Source organism: Schistocerca piceifrons, chromosome 2 (assembly GCF_021461385.2).
Source record: "Schistocerca piceifrons isolate TAMUIC-IGC-003096 chromosome 2, iqSchPice1.1, whole genome shotgun sequence".
In the NCBI taxonomy this organism is placed as follows: domain Eukaryota; kingdom Metazoa; phylum Arthropoda; class Insecta; order Orthoptera; family Acrididae; genus Schistocerca; species Schistocerca piceifrons.
The window spans coordinates 179,967,464-179,980,685 of NC_060139.1; the positions used below are offsets into that span (position 1 = coordinate 179,967,464).

The 13,222-nt window shown below is 39.6% G+C and overlaps 1 protein-coding gene across 2 annotated transcripts in view; it reads left to right on the forward strand.

Annotated features, from left to right (window-relative positions):
* Positions 1–13,222, forward strand: part of LOC124776222 (luc7-like protein 3) — a 148,204-nt gene that overhangs the window by 25,312 nt on the left and 109,670 nt on the right. For both annotated transcript variants that reach the window (XM_047251078.1, XM_047251077.1), the window contains exons 3-4: positions 2,109–2,315; positions 6,546–6,707. In XM_047251078.1, the coding sequence (XP_047107034.1) occupies positions 2,109–2,315; positions 6,546–6,707 (369 nt within the window). The remainder of the gene's footprint in view (positions 1–2,108; positions 2,316–6,545; positions 6,708–13,222) is intronic.

Below are 13,222 nucleotides of genomic sequence, written 5' to 3' on the forward strand. Positions count from 1 at the left end.
ATATTAACCCAGAAATAAGAGTAAAGGGAAAAAAATGTTGTGTGTTTCCTAAATGTGTTAAGGTCAATAAATTTCTGCTGCCGAAATGAAAAATTGACTAGGAAGGGAGTGTGCCTTGACAATTAGCAATGTGTGTAGAAATTAAGTAGAATGTGACACCATCAAATTAGGCATACCTGAACATTCTGGCATATGGCTCAAAACTGGAAACCTGCTTACTGACAATTCCAAGATGTCAGCTATATATACATAGTTCTCAAAGAAGGGGACACTGAAAAAATGAGAAATTACTTTTAACTAATTGAGTTACCCAATAGACTAACCAGTAAGAAAGATGGTAATGAATGCTTCTTTACGTTCATTTCCATCATGAAACACACTAGGCAGTAACTGCCCTCTTGTTTCTAAAAGATGCAAAACTTGTGATAGTCACAAACCACAATACAAAAAAATGGTATACATTGCAATGTAGTAAAATGAGGATATTTTACTCATGCTGAAAGACATAACTGCTGACAGTTGAAAGAACAAGAAAAGCTCTATAAGCTTAAGAAAAACCCACATATCAAAAATTAAAGCAGCAAGAATCAAAGCTGATGAACAGTACTTTAAATCTGAAAAATAACTGTAAAGCACCTAGAATGTGGTAAAAAGTGAAATAAACATGGGAAAGGAGGAAATCACTATCTCAATCAACAGTAAGACTCTCAATGAGTATTTTGTGAATTCTGAAAGTTCCCTTGTATCACAAAGCGGCGATACATGTGTGTTTTTTTTTTGGGGGGGGGGGGGGTGGGTGTCTCCTCTGCAGTCACAGAGTAAAACTGATAAGATTCACTTAGAGAAGAATTGGTGCTACAGACCTTATCTGCTCTGTAAACAAGCTGAACTGCTCCAGAACAGAGGACTGTCAACAACAATGTTCTAAAATGTGTAATTGTGGAAATTAGAATGTCAGTGCTCTGTCTTGTTGAATTGTTGATAAAATTATTGATGATAGTACTTTCCCTGAATGCCTCAAAATCACAGTTTACAAAGCCAACTGCATGGTAGACATGCTGAAGAGCTGACAGACCTAAATATTTAAAACTGCTAAACACAATGCCTTATTGGATTTATATGAGTGGCTCATTTCACATAGTAATAAACCACAAATATGCAGTGCTCCAAATCAGTAACATACTGCCAAAACATTAACACAGTAAGTGCTAGGGATCGTATAAATTTGAGGTTATGCTTCACATTATCAACTTCATAAAAATTTTCCCTCTCAGGCCGCCTTTGCACATGGTCACACAATATCTGTAAGGCATTTGTCTCTCCCTAACAGAAATAAAATTAAAAGCATTGTGAAAGGCTACATTGTGCAGCAGTCACGCATCCCTATGCTCAGTTTCTCAGCACAACACGAGTTGCTTCCTTTTGTTATGACTACTCTTGGCATACCCATCTTGCTGTTCACAGGCAGCGCACAGGCCTTCTCAATCTATGTGGCATTGCAGATATCCTAACAGTGTCATCAGTAACCAGTTCAAGATGGTAGTGATTTGATGAGAAATATTTGGACCATATCGCTTTTCCACTTTCTTGAATAAAATATTTCACTGCCTTTCGTGACCAGAGACGGCTACACAGGATCTGAGCAAAAGGGGAGGTGGGGGGCTGGGGGAAGAACTCTGGGAGAGGAGGAACCCCTATTTATCTTGTATCCCCTTACCCTCTTAACAGATAGGTCCCTCTTATTCTGGGGTCTGAGTGATCTGCGCATCCTTTTCAACCTTCCCTAGTTTACACACTTCACCTTCCCAGGGAATGAATTATTGGTTCTGAAAGCTAGGATACTGTTTTGAATTTTTATGTGCAGCTATTGGCAGTACTTAAATTCCATTTTCTAAAGGTGAATATTGTCCAGCAATTCTCAGAGTTTTTTGTTTTGTAGAATGAATTTTCCATATAATACAATTAAAATGCTCTGGTTCTTTTAAGTGTTAAGATTTTTACCTCTACATTGTGTAGGTCTTACTGGCTGCTTTATTTTTACTGTTTTCATCCACACGTAAAACTTTTTATATATAAATTTCTTATAAAACATTACTCTTCCGTTGCAGGTGTCCTTGTCACCGGCTCAAACTCAACGCAATGAAGAGCAGATTGCATTCCTCACTGAAAAAATCAATGGTCTTGTAAGTGAAGCAGAACAAATGGGTATTCAGGGAAATGTTGAACAAGCACAAGGACTTATGAAGCTATGTGATCAGCTAAAAGAAGAACGGGAGCAGTTAAGAGGAACCAATGAAAATAGTCATTGGCAGCAAGTAAGTGAAATACAAATTAAACATGGTTCAAAAAATTTCTGGTAAATCTCCCCAAGTCTGGTTAGCAACTGGAGAAATACATTATTACTCTGTTGCTTAACTTACATAAAATATTAATAACAAGCATGTACTGATATATTTTACCTAAGGGCTCTGTTGAATTTTACAAACAATTATTCATGGATGTGCAACAGAGAATATTTTGCTATTTTGTATATTAACTCGATTTAATTGCTTGAAACATATACCGGTCTTTAGGTGTGTTTATACGAGGTCAGGCAGTATATAAAGATAAGCGGTTAATCACTTTGGTATCACATATAGAATGACATACTTTCACATTCTCATGTCTGTATAACTCATGTCCTGAGATGACACAGGTCCCAGAATAGTGGTGGAAGGTGATGATCTAACTGCAATCAGTCTGTAAGGTAAATAGTAGATACGTCCAATAGGATTAAATTCCGTAAAGCATGCTGACTGTGGTTCTTAAGTGATACTCTTATTTTGTAATCTTCCTTGTAAAGCTGTTTGATTCTGGACCTTGTTGTTCATAACAAGGAAATATGGGCTAAAGTGCACGTAACAGTGCTGACAGATGTTGTTGGCAATGCCTTGAGATAGCTCTTAGTCACGTGGCAGTACACAGTAGCCAGTGGGAATCACTGGATCTAATATGTTCTTATTTTTGAAATGAAGAGCAGTAACTTCCATTCATCTGGTTATCTAGAATGTTAAGGTTGGTTACTGATTTTTATATATTTTTTGTGTTGCATGTTTCTCAGAAAATTTCAGGAAGTATTCCAACAGAGTTGATTTAATTTGTCGAGATAAAATTGTAGAATGGCAGTTTGAGTAAGGTCTTATTACTAAACAAAGAATTTAGACAATGGAAAATCCAGAATGGGTTTTAACAATAATATAAAAAGGACAGTTGCTACTCAGCATAAGCAGAGATGCCGAGTCGTGGATAGACTGTCGCAAATACAGCTTTTGACCAACAAGGCCTTTGTCAAAAATGGAACACACACACACACACACACACACACACACACACACACACTCTCTCTCTCTCTCTCTCTCTCTCTCTCTCTCTCTCTCTCTCTCTCTCTCTCTCACTCTCGCCCGTGCATGACCACAGTCTGTGGCAGCTGAAGCCACACTGCTAGCAGCAGCAGCAGTGCATGATGGGTGGGGGCAAGGAGGGGGTTGGGGCAAGGGGGAGGAGGGATAGCAGAGTAGGAGTGTACAGGGATTGAGGTGAGGGAGGGTGGGCAGCTAGGTGCATTTGGGAGCTTAGATGGAAAGCAGAGGAGTGGTGGGGGAGGGGGGGGGGGGCAGGAAACGAGAGAGGTAAAAAGTGTGTGGGTGGAATATAGGGCTATGTAGTGCTGGAATGAGGAAAGGAATGGGGCTGATGGGTGAGGACTATGAGTATCAAAATTGAGGTCAGGAGGGTTACAGAAAAGTAGGATATATTGCAGGGAGAGTTCCCACCTGCACAGTTCCTGTAACACTTGTGGCCTCGATCTTCATTAGTCATTGTCCTCACCCATCAGTCCCTGCTCTGTTCCCATTCCAGCACTACTCAGTCCTCGATTCCACCCACGCTCTTTTTACTTCTTTCCTGCTATCCCCCCCTCCCCCCCACCTCTCCCCCACCCTCTGTCTAAGCTCCTGACTGCACTTAGCGGCCCACCCTCCCTGCACCTCATCCCTGCATGCTCTCGAGCAGCACTCACCGTCCCCCGTCATTACCCTGCTATCCCTCCCCCTTCCCACCCTAGTCTCCTCCTTAACCTCCACCCAGTTGACTCTCTCATCACGCACTGCTGCTGCTGCTCGCAGTGTGACTTCAGCTGCCACAGACTGTGGTCATGTGTGAGTTGCTGTTGCATGCGCACTGGTGTGTGTGTGTGTGTGTGTGTGTGTGTGTGTGTGTGTGTGTGTGTGTGTGTGTGTCTTATAACTTGTTCCCAAAAGAAACAAGCATGCGCTTCTGACTGTACTGGAAAATTTGTTTTTTGTAATCACTACTTCAATTACAGTCACACTGCCATTTTGTTGATTTTAACAATAATGTTTTCTTTGCAAATGTCTAGATTTCCAAGATAATGATTAACTTGAGAGTAGCAGCACATCTTAAAGTTATGTTAATTAACTAGTACAGTCCAAGGTCTAGGTTAGGTTGGACTATGACAATTTGGTTGTGACTTGGCGAAGCAAACAAATCTCAACACAAAATTTGACTACCATAATACATTGCTGGATAGCATAGGTTGAGATAAGCTTTCGTATTGGCAATAAACTGCATGTATTTCTTATTTCTGATTTTACTGAAAATTTGATGATCTTGTCCATTTACAACTTAACAGAACGAAATACCCTATTTTATTTCTGAATGAGCACTGTCATTGGTTAACAACAGTTGTCTTGGGATTCATCGTATTTCGTTGAGGCATATTTGTCTATTACCTTCGAAAAGTAATCATGTTCCAAGGTTTTGGCTACATTCCGTCTTATTAGCAAAGCTTAAATTGCTACAAGTGAACAAAATAATGGCTAAATATATTTATGAAGCAAAGGAAGTTACGAAGGAAAATACCATTGATTATCTGCTTCTGAACATGATTTGTCGTGTTGGCTTCTCGTGATCGATCACACGAACCATTACCGATAGCAGCATGCCACAGAAAAGCTGGTGACAGCATAAGTGACTTTTGGTATCAACTGTTTTTTTAAGTGTCAGCACGTTGAATTGAACTGTTGCCTATTTTATGGAAATTGAGAGTTCTATACCAAGTAAATTAACTTTTTGCTGCTATGGATTGTATTCACATCCTGCTATGCCACTCGCCAGGTGCTGTAGATGTGTATATGCATGATGCTTGGGTTTTCTTTCATGCTGCTGATCTCTAACTGCTGTGGAAGAGTTCCTTTCTTATCTCGGTGAATAAATACGTTTCAAAGTACTTGGCATAGAACATGTGTGTTTCAGTTCTTAACAACTGTTCCCCTTTCATGTCGTTTGACTCTTGTAACTGCAGTCTGGTTTCTGTACAAATTGAAAATAACATTTTGCTCTCTGTATTTTATTCCCACTACCTTCAGAGTTTCAGAATGTAGTCAAGTCACCATTATCAGAAGCTTTCTCTGAATCTTCAAATGCTATAAACATAAGTTTGCCTTTATTCAGCCTGTCTTCTAAGAAAATGTGTAAGATCTGTATTGCCTTGTGTTTTGCGTATTTTTCTGGACCCCAAACTAGTCTTCTCTTAGATCATCTCCCAGCTTTTCCTTGCCCATGTAAATAACTTAAGTCAGTAGTTTGCAAGCATGGTGGTTTGTTAGTGTGAACAGGTCTACTTCAGAATTGGAATTCTTCCTATTTGAGGGTGTTTCCATTGCCTCTTATATATTGCATACCACGTGAAAAAGTTTTATCATGGCTGGCTGTCCCAGAGATCTTAATAATTCTGAGGAAATGTCTACTCCAGGGACCTTGTTTCCATCTAAGTCTTTCAGTGCACCATCAAATTCTTCTCACAGTATCGTACATCCCATATCATCTTTACTTTCTTACTCTTCTCTTTCTATGCTATTGTCCTCAGATTTGTCCAGCGGTTCTAGGCACTGTAGTCCGGAACTGCGCGACTGCTACGGTCGCAGGTTCGAATCCTGCCTCGGGCATGGATGTGCGTGATGTCCTTAGGTTAGTTAGGTTTAATTAGTTCTAAGTTTTAGGGGACTGATGACCTCAGATGTTAAGTCCCATAGTGCTCAGAGCCATTTCCTCAGATTTGTTTGCATTGCATTCATCTTCTATATATTCTTTTCACCTTTTAGCTTTCCCTTCTTTGCTTAGTACTAGTATGCCATCTGAGCCCTTGATATCCGTTCAGCAAGTTTCTACAGCCTTGCATTTCTCCTATAGCTATTCGTGCTTAGCCATTTTCCATTTTGTGCTAATCTCATTTTTAGACATTTATATTTGCTTTCATCTACTTCATTTTTACATTTTCTCCTTTTGTCAATTAATCCATTACAATTGCACACCTCTTATCCATCCTTTACTCTCCACACCACTTACACGAGATCTGCCACACAGAACTATTTCCATATGTTGTCACATGACCATCCTTTCTCTGTTGTAGAAACCATCTCTAAATCAGCTGCTCATGGGAATCTAATAGATATGTAACACAGAGTATATGTTTATAATGCTTGCAGACAGCTGAACTGGCGGCTTCACAAGAGAAACAGATGGAAGTCTGTGATGTCTGTGGTGCATTTTTAATTGTTGGAGATGCACAACAACGAATTGATGATCATCTGATGGGGAAGCAACATGTTGGTTACGCAAAGCTTAAATCTGCATTGGATGAACTTATGGTGAGTTCCTAGACAGTAACAGTATATATCATAACTGATAACTTGGTTTCAAGTGAATATACATCATGGATTTTTGTGTGCACTCACTCTAAACATTCCTGTTGTCATACTTTACCATCACATGCGGAAATATGTGAACTACACTCATAAAAAATTAATGACTTTGAGGTGTGTCCTTGCATTGGATCAGTACATAAGTTCATGCCATTTTTACAGTGCTAACAACACAGGTTACTGTGTGTTCTATTTTCAAAAGTAACAGTGAGTACCTATTCAGTACATCAGCAGTTTTTTCATTTCATTTCTTGATAGCAATTTCTGTGATCAAGAATGCCAGTTTGGTTCCACTAAAAGCACAATTTTTTTTAGGGTATTCATCACCCTTCACAGGGGGTGTTGCTTTTTTTGATAGACAAAGCTTTTCTTTCCTCTTCTTTAAGTTTGCATAAAGGCACCATTTCTTGTCACCTGTAACAATGTTTCCAAAGAATGATTTGTGCCTATGAAAAGCCAAATGGTAACTGGCCAGCAAACGCAAACATATGGTTATTTGTAATTTTTGTTGTTGTACCTGTACTACCCTTGTACCAAATTTTTTATTCCATAATTTGTGAATTTGCCATTCACAGAAAACACAAATACCCAGATGTAAGAGTAGAAAACTCATTGTGCTGCCCCACCCCACAAAAACATGTATTTTATGACTATACTTAGAAGAAAACAGCCTCAAGCCAGAATTGAACACAGAAAGCTGTTTCCCTAAGCAGTGGCTGCAGGACCAAAACAGTACATAATTTAGAAATACAAATACACAAGAACAAGACAGATATTTGACTTATGACTAGCTAGAGTAAGACAATGACCCAAATATAAGTTTATCTTTAAATTATATTCCTTCCCCCTCCCCCTTCACCCTCTATACATGTTTTGATCAATACTGTGTTGATGGTATATCTATGCATAAATAGCTATTAGTGCATATGCAAATGTATGCATACCTCATATTAATGATATGTGGTTTATTATTGGCGTCCAATGTTTTTATGGTTTATCATTGGCAATGTTATAATTTTACTCAGTACAGTTAAAACATAGCTCTTTGGAGGGTACTTGACTTCTCATACACTAGACCCTGCCCCCGCCCCAGATTTGTTAATTTGTTACATTTATACGTTCCATAAATTTTTGTTAAGTGACATGACCCGACCCCCTTTTCACATCATTAGTGTGGCTGACACCAGTTTCTACTCAGACATCCTTTTCTATTACTAGGGACCTAATAGTAGAATCGTTCCACATGCGTGTTGTACATGATTAACAGTATACATACTATCAATGGAAAATCCAGGATGGGATGTAACAATATTAGAGAAGAAAAGTTGCTACTCACCATATAGCAGAGATGCTGAGTCGTGATAGGCACAACAAAAAGATTCATACCGTTAAAGCTTTCGGCCATTAAGGCCTTTGTCAGCAACACACACACACACACACACACACACACACACACACACACACACACACACACACACTCTACTTGCAGTCTCAGATAAGAAGTGTGGTTTCAGGTATCTGAGACTGTAGACTTGTGTGCAAGTTGCGTTTGTGTGCAAGAGTGTGTGCGTGTGTGTTTGTGTGTCTATCGCTGACAAAGGCCTTAATGGCCAAAAGCTATAATTGCGTGAATCTTTTTGTTGTGCCTATTGCGACTCAGCATCTCCTCTATATGGTGAGTAGCAACTTTCCTTCTCTAATATAGTATACATACTATTGGTGATGCCATAGATACAGGGTTTTTATATGCTTCACACCACTAACCTCCCCCTCCCCCCACCACCCCTACCTCTTTTTATACCTTTACATTTTCCATGTTGTTGAAACAGTTTTAGCTAATTTTCATATGGATCTTGTATTTTTCTTTATAATTGGTCTGCACACATGGTACAAATATTAAACAATATGTATACTATGGGACAGACCATGGAGACATACAGCTACAGCAAATGTTACTCCGATCCCTGAAATCCCCCTCCCCGTTCCTTTAAATTCTTACACTTTTGTAAAGCAGAAATAATTCCACAGCTAGCTTGTTCGGGTATAACATACGTGTAGGTCTTTACTGATAGTTAAATCCATTGTTAGATATTCATACTGCTGCAATTGGATAGTGAAAGGTGTATTGAGCACATGACATGTTCAGATTACTGGAAATTTGTTTAATAAAATTGGTTAGGAATGGACAGTAAAGTCACACATGTTGTAATAATATGAATAATTACAGTTCCTGTATGACACCATTAGAAGTGACTTTAGCCTTGGTGTCTCAGTTGGTAACACTGATTAATCCTGGTCTTATATGGACTTGTCTTTGGAATTGTTTTGGTTGTTTGGTTTTTATGGTCTCTGGGTTTAGTGGTTATTGATTCTCATAATGTTTTAACATTGTCTATGTAAACTTTTTATTATCAAAAAACAAAGATGATGTGACTTACCAAACGAAAGTGCTGGCAGGTCGATAGACACACAAACCTACACACAAATTTCAAGCTTTCGCAACCAACCTTCATCAGGAAAGAGGGAAGGAGAGAGAAAGACGAAAGGATGTGGGTTTTAAGGGAGAGGGTAAGGAGTCATTCCAATCCCGGGAGCGGAAAGACTTACCTTAGGGGGAAAAAAGGACAGGTATACACTCTCGCTCGCGCGCGCGCGCACACACACACACACACACACACACACACACACACACACACACACACATCCATCCATCCACACATATACAGACACAAGCAGACATATTTAATATTAATGATATGATTCACTGATGACATTGCTATCCTGAGTGAAAGTGAAGAAGAATTACATAATCTGCTGAATGTAATGTGCGATCTAATAAAGTACAGAATATGGATTGAGAGCAAATCTATGAAAGATGAAAGTAATGAGAAGCTGCAGAAATGAGAACAGCGAGAAACTTAACATTAGGATTGATGGTCACGAAGTGGATGAAGTGAAGAATTCTGTTACTTAGGCAGCAAAATAACAAACGACAGACAGAGCAAGGAGGACATCAAAAGCAGACTAGCACTGACGGAAAGGGGATTCCGGGTCGAGAGAAATCTACTAGTATCAAACATAGGCCTTAAGTTAAGGAGGAAATTTCTGAGAAAGTATGTCTGGAGCACAGCATTGTATGGTAGTGAAACACGGACTGTGGGAAAACCAGAACAGAAGAGAATCGAAGCATTTGAGATGTGGTACTACAGGTGAATGTTGAAAATTAAGTGGACTAATAAGGTCAGGAATGAGGAGGTTCTGCACAGAGTTGGAGAGGAAAGGAATATGTAGAAAACACTGACAAGGAGGCGGCACAGGATAATAGGACATCTTAGACATCAGGGAATTACTTCCATGGTACTAGAGGGAGCTGTAGAGGGCAAAAACTGTACAGGAAGACAGAGATTGGAATATATCCAGCAAATAACAGAGGACGTGGGTTGCAAGTGCTACTCTGAGATGAAGAGTTCAGCATAGGAGAGGATATGGGGCGAGCCGCTTCAAACCAGTCGGAAGACTGGTGACCACAACAAAAAAGTTACCTTGGAAGGTGTTGAGGTAACACATAGCAACCAAAGACACTTGTTCTTGCAATTCAGTTTACAATGTTCAGCAGTGGATTCAACAGTTTGGTAATGCTGTATATTGTTTCAAGTGTGACCATGTTTAACCTTAGACTAAGTTTTTGAAGAGAATCATCTGAAGTATCTGTTGATCTGCACAAGTACTGTGGTAATGGGATTATATTAAATGAGAATGACAGTTGAATTTAGACGCTCCCTTAGTCTGTTCCAATTTTCTACTGTTGTGGCACGCTTTGATTGCCTTGGACCTGGACCCATTGCAAGCTCATCATATTATGGCTGTTAATATCACCTCTGTACATTGGCTTCATGGAATGCACTATCACTGGCTACCCGTGGGCTGCTTTCACTCAAGTTACATAAATTACGGTTTGAAATTTTGTATTAAAATTGTATACATTTTGATGTTTGGGGCTTTACTGAGTCACGTGCTCTTGTTGGACATCTGTCGAGCCCCAATGAGATGGCCACATACTGGTTAGTTGCGTATGAATCGCATGTGACATTTGAGATGTCTTCTGGACTTGTGAAAATATAGCCCGCTCATAATAACTAATTCACAGAGTGTAAAAAGCAAAAGGGTATAAAACTATTAAGTGTTACTATGCTCCGAAGGTTGATCATGTGTTCTTTAGCTAGAAATTTGTGAGCTGAAGAGTAAAAGAGATTTATTCCCTGTCTCAGGGCTCGTTACAGTTTACTAGCTCTAAATGTTCAACTATTAGTTATTTCAATATTTTCATGGGGTGACCTTATCTTTTATTTACTTTGCTACAAGTTTATTCTGAGTACTAATTATTGGTTCTCTTCCTTCTTAGCCACTATGCATACACATTCACTTACTGAATCACTTCAGTGTTTGCTAGGGTACACCTTAAAAGAATTTTCACTGTCTGTCTGGAGGCAGTTAATCTCTGCACATTTGTTCTCTTATTAATTACTTAACTGCTCACTGGAGCAAGATTTAAGGAAAGTTGCTCTGTCTGCCTGAAGGGAGACAGAGCACTTGTTTACTTTACTAAATTACCTAGATGCCCTGGGATGTGTGTTTCAGGAATTTTTTTCCTAGTTTTCTTGAGCCAGCTGTATGTTACTTTGCCTTCCTGTATTGCTGTTAATTTTTTAACCTTCTGAGATGAGTTATGCTGACAGGTGTAGAAGTATGAAACGAATTTCCCTATAGATGGGCCTAGCAGTCGGTGTAGGGCCCGTGAGACCGCGTCTGCACGCCACCTGCTTCCTGTAATGGCTGAAGGCGAGTTCCATACATCAGTAACTGTTTCAAACCCATAAACATGTCAAGTTTTGAGTGATTTTCTGGTATCACTTGAAGAAAACTTCTGCAGAATCACATCAAATGCTTGTTGAAGCTTTCAGTGAACTTGCTCTTGGGAAAACACAATGTTTTGAGTGGTTCAAAAAATTCGAAAGTGGTGATTTTGATGTGAGAAATGACGAGTGCGGGAAACCACTGAAGTTCAAAGACAACGAACTGCAAGAATGAGATTTTCACTCTGCAGCGGAGTGTGCGCTGATATGAAACTTCCTGGCAGATTAAAACTGTGTGCCGGACCGAGACTCGAACTCGGGACCTTTGCCTTTTGCGGGCAAGCGCTCTACCAACTGAGTTACCCAAGCACGACTCACGCCCCTCCTCACAGCTTTACTTCTGCCAGTACCTCGTCTCCTACCTTCCAAACTTTACAGAAACTCTCCTACTGTAAAGTTTAGATGGTAGGAGACGAGGTATTGGCAGAAGTAAAGCTGTGAGGACGGGGCGCGAGTCGTGCTTGGGTAGCTCAGTTGGTAGAGCGCTTGCCCGCGAAAGGCAAAGGTCCCGAGTTAGAGTCTCGGTCCGGCAAACAGTTTTAATCTGCCAGGAAGTTTCAACGAACTGGAAGCTTTATTGGATGAAGATGATATTCAGATTCCACAGGAACTAGTGGAACAATTGAATGTGATGCAGAAAGCCATTTCTCTTCAGTTGAAAGTTATGGGAGCAGTGCAGATAGTGAGAAAATGGGTTCTGCATGAACTGAAAAAATGACAGCAAGCAAATCAAAAGCCCTATTGTGAAATGCTGCTTTCCAGATACAAAAGAAAGTCGGTTCTCCATTGAATAGTGGCAGGTGATGAAAAATGGATATATTTTGCGAATCCTAAGTCTTGCAAATCGTGTGAATCCTGGCAAACAATCAACATCTACTGCAAGACCAAATCGCTTTGGAAAGAAGACAATGCTCTGTATTCGGTGGGATCAGGAGGAGGTCACCTATTATGAGCTGGTGAAACCGTTAACACTGGTCGCTAATAACAGCAAATGATCAATTTAAATTGAGCATTATGTGAAAAATGGCCGAAACATGGGAAAGGCAAGCGCTCCATGATAACGCCCTATCACACACAGCAAAACGGGTCTGGGAAATACTAGGACATGCGGCTTATTCTCCAGACTTGGCTCTGTCCGATTATCATCTATTTACATCACAGGGACACACTCTCGTTGAACAGCACTTCAATTCATATGAAAATGTATGAAAGTGGCTCGCTGACTGCTTCGCTTCAAAAGAACTGTTTTATTTTTGCATGCCATTCATAGCCTGCCGGAGAGATTAGAGGATTATTTTGAATAAAATATTGTTTACCAATTTCAAACAACAGATGTGTAATTATTGCAACTAAATTCTGATTTTATACTTCTGAACCTGGTATGTTGTCTTAAAGTGCCACGTGTTTCCAAATATTGATTATTTGTTCATTTGTTGAAACATTTTCTTAGTCGTGGTTCTTAAATGTAGAAATTTTGAGTCTGAGTTCTAAAAACAGCTGTTGGACAAAGCTTTTTGTCTGTAAATATTATCTTATTTAAATTATCAT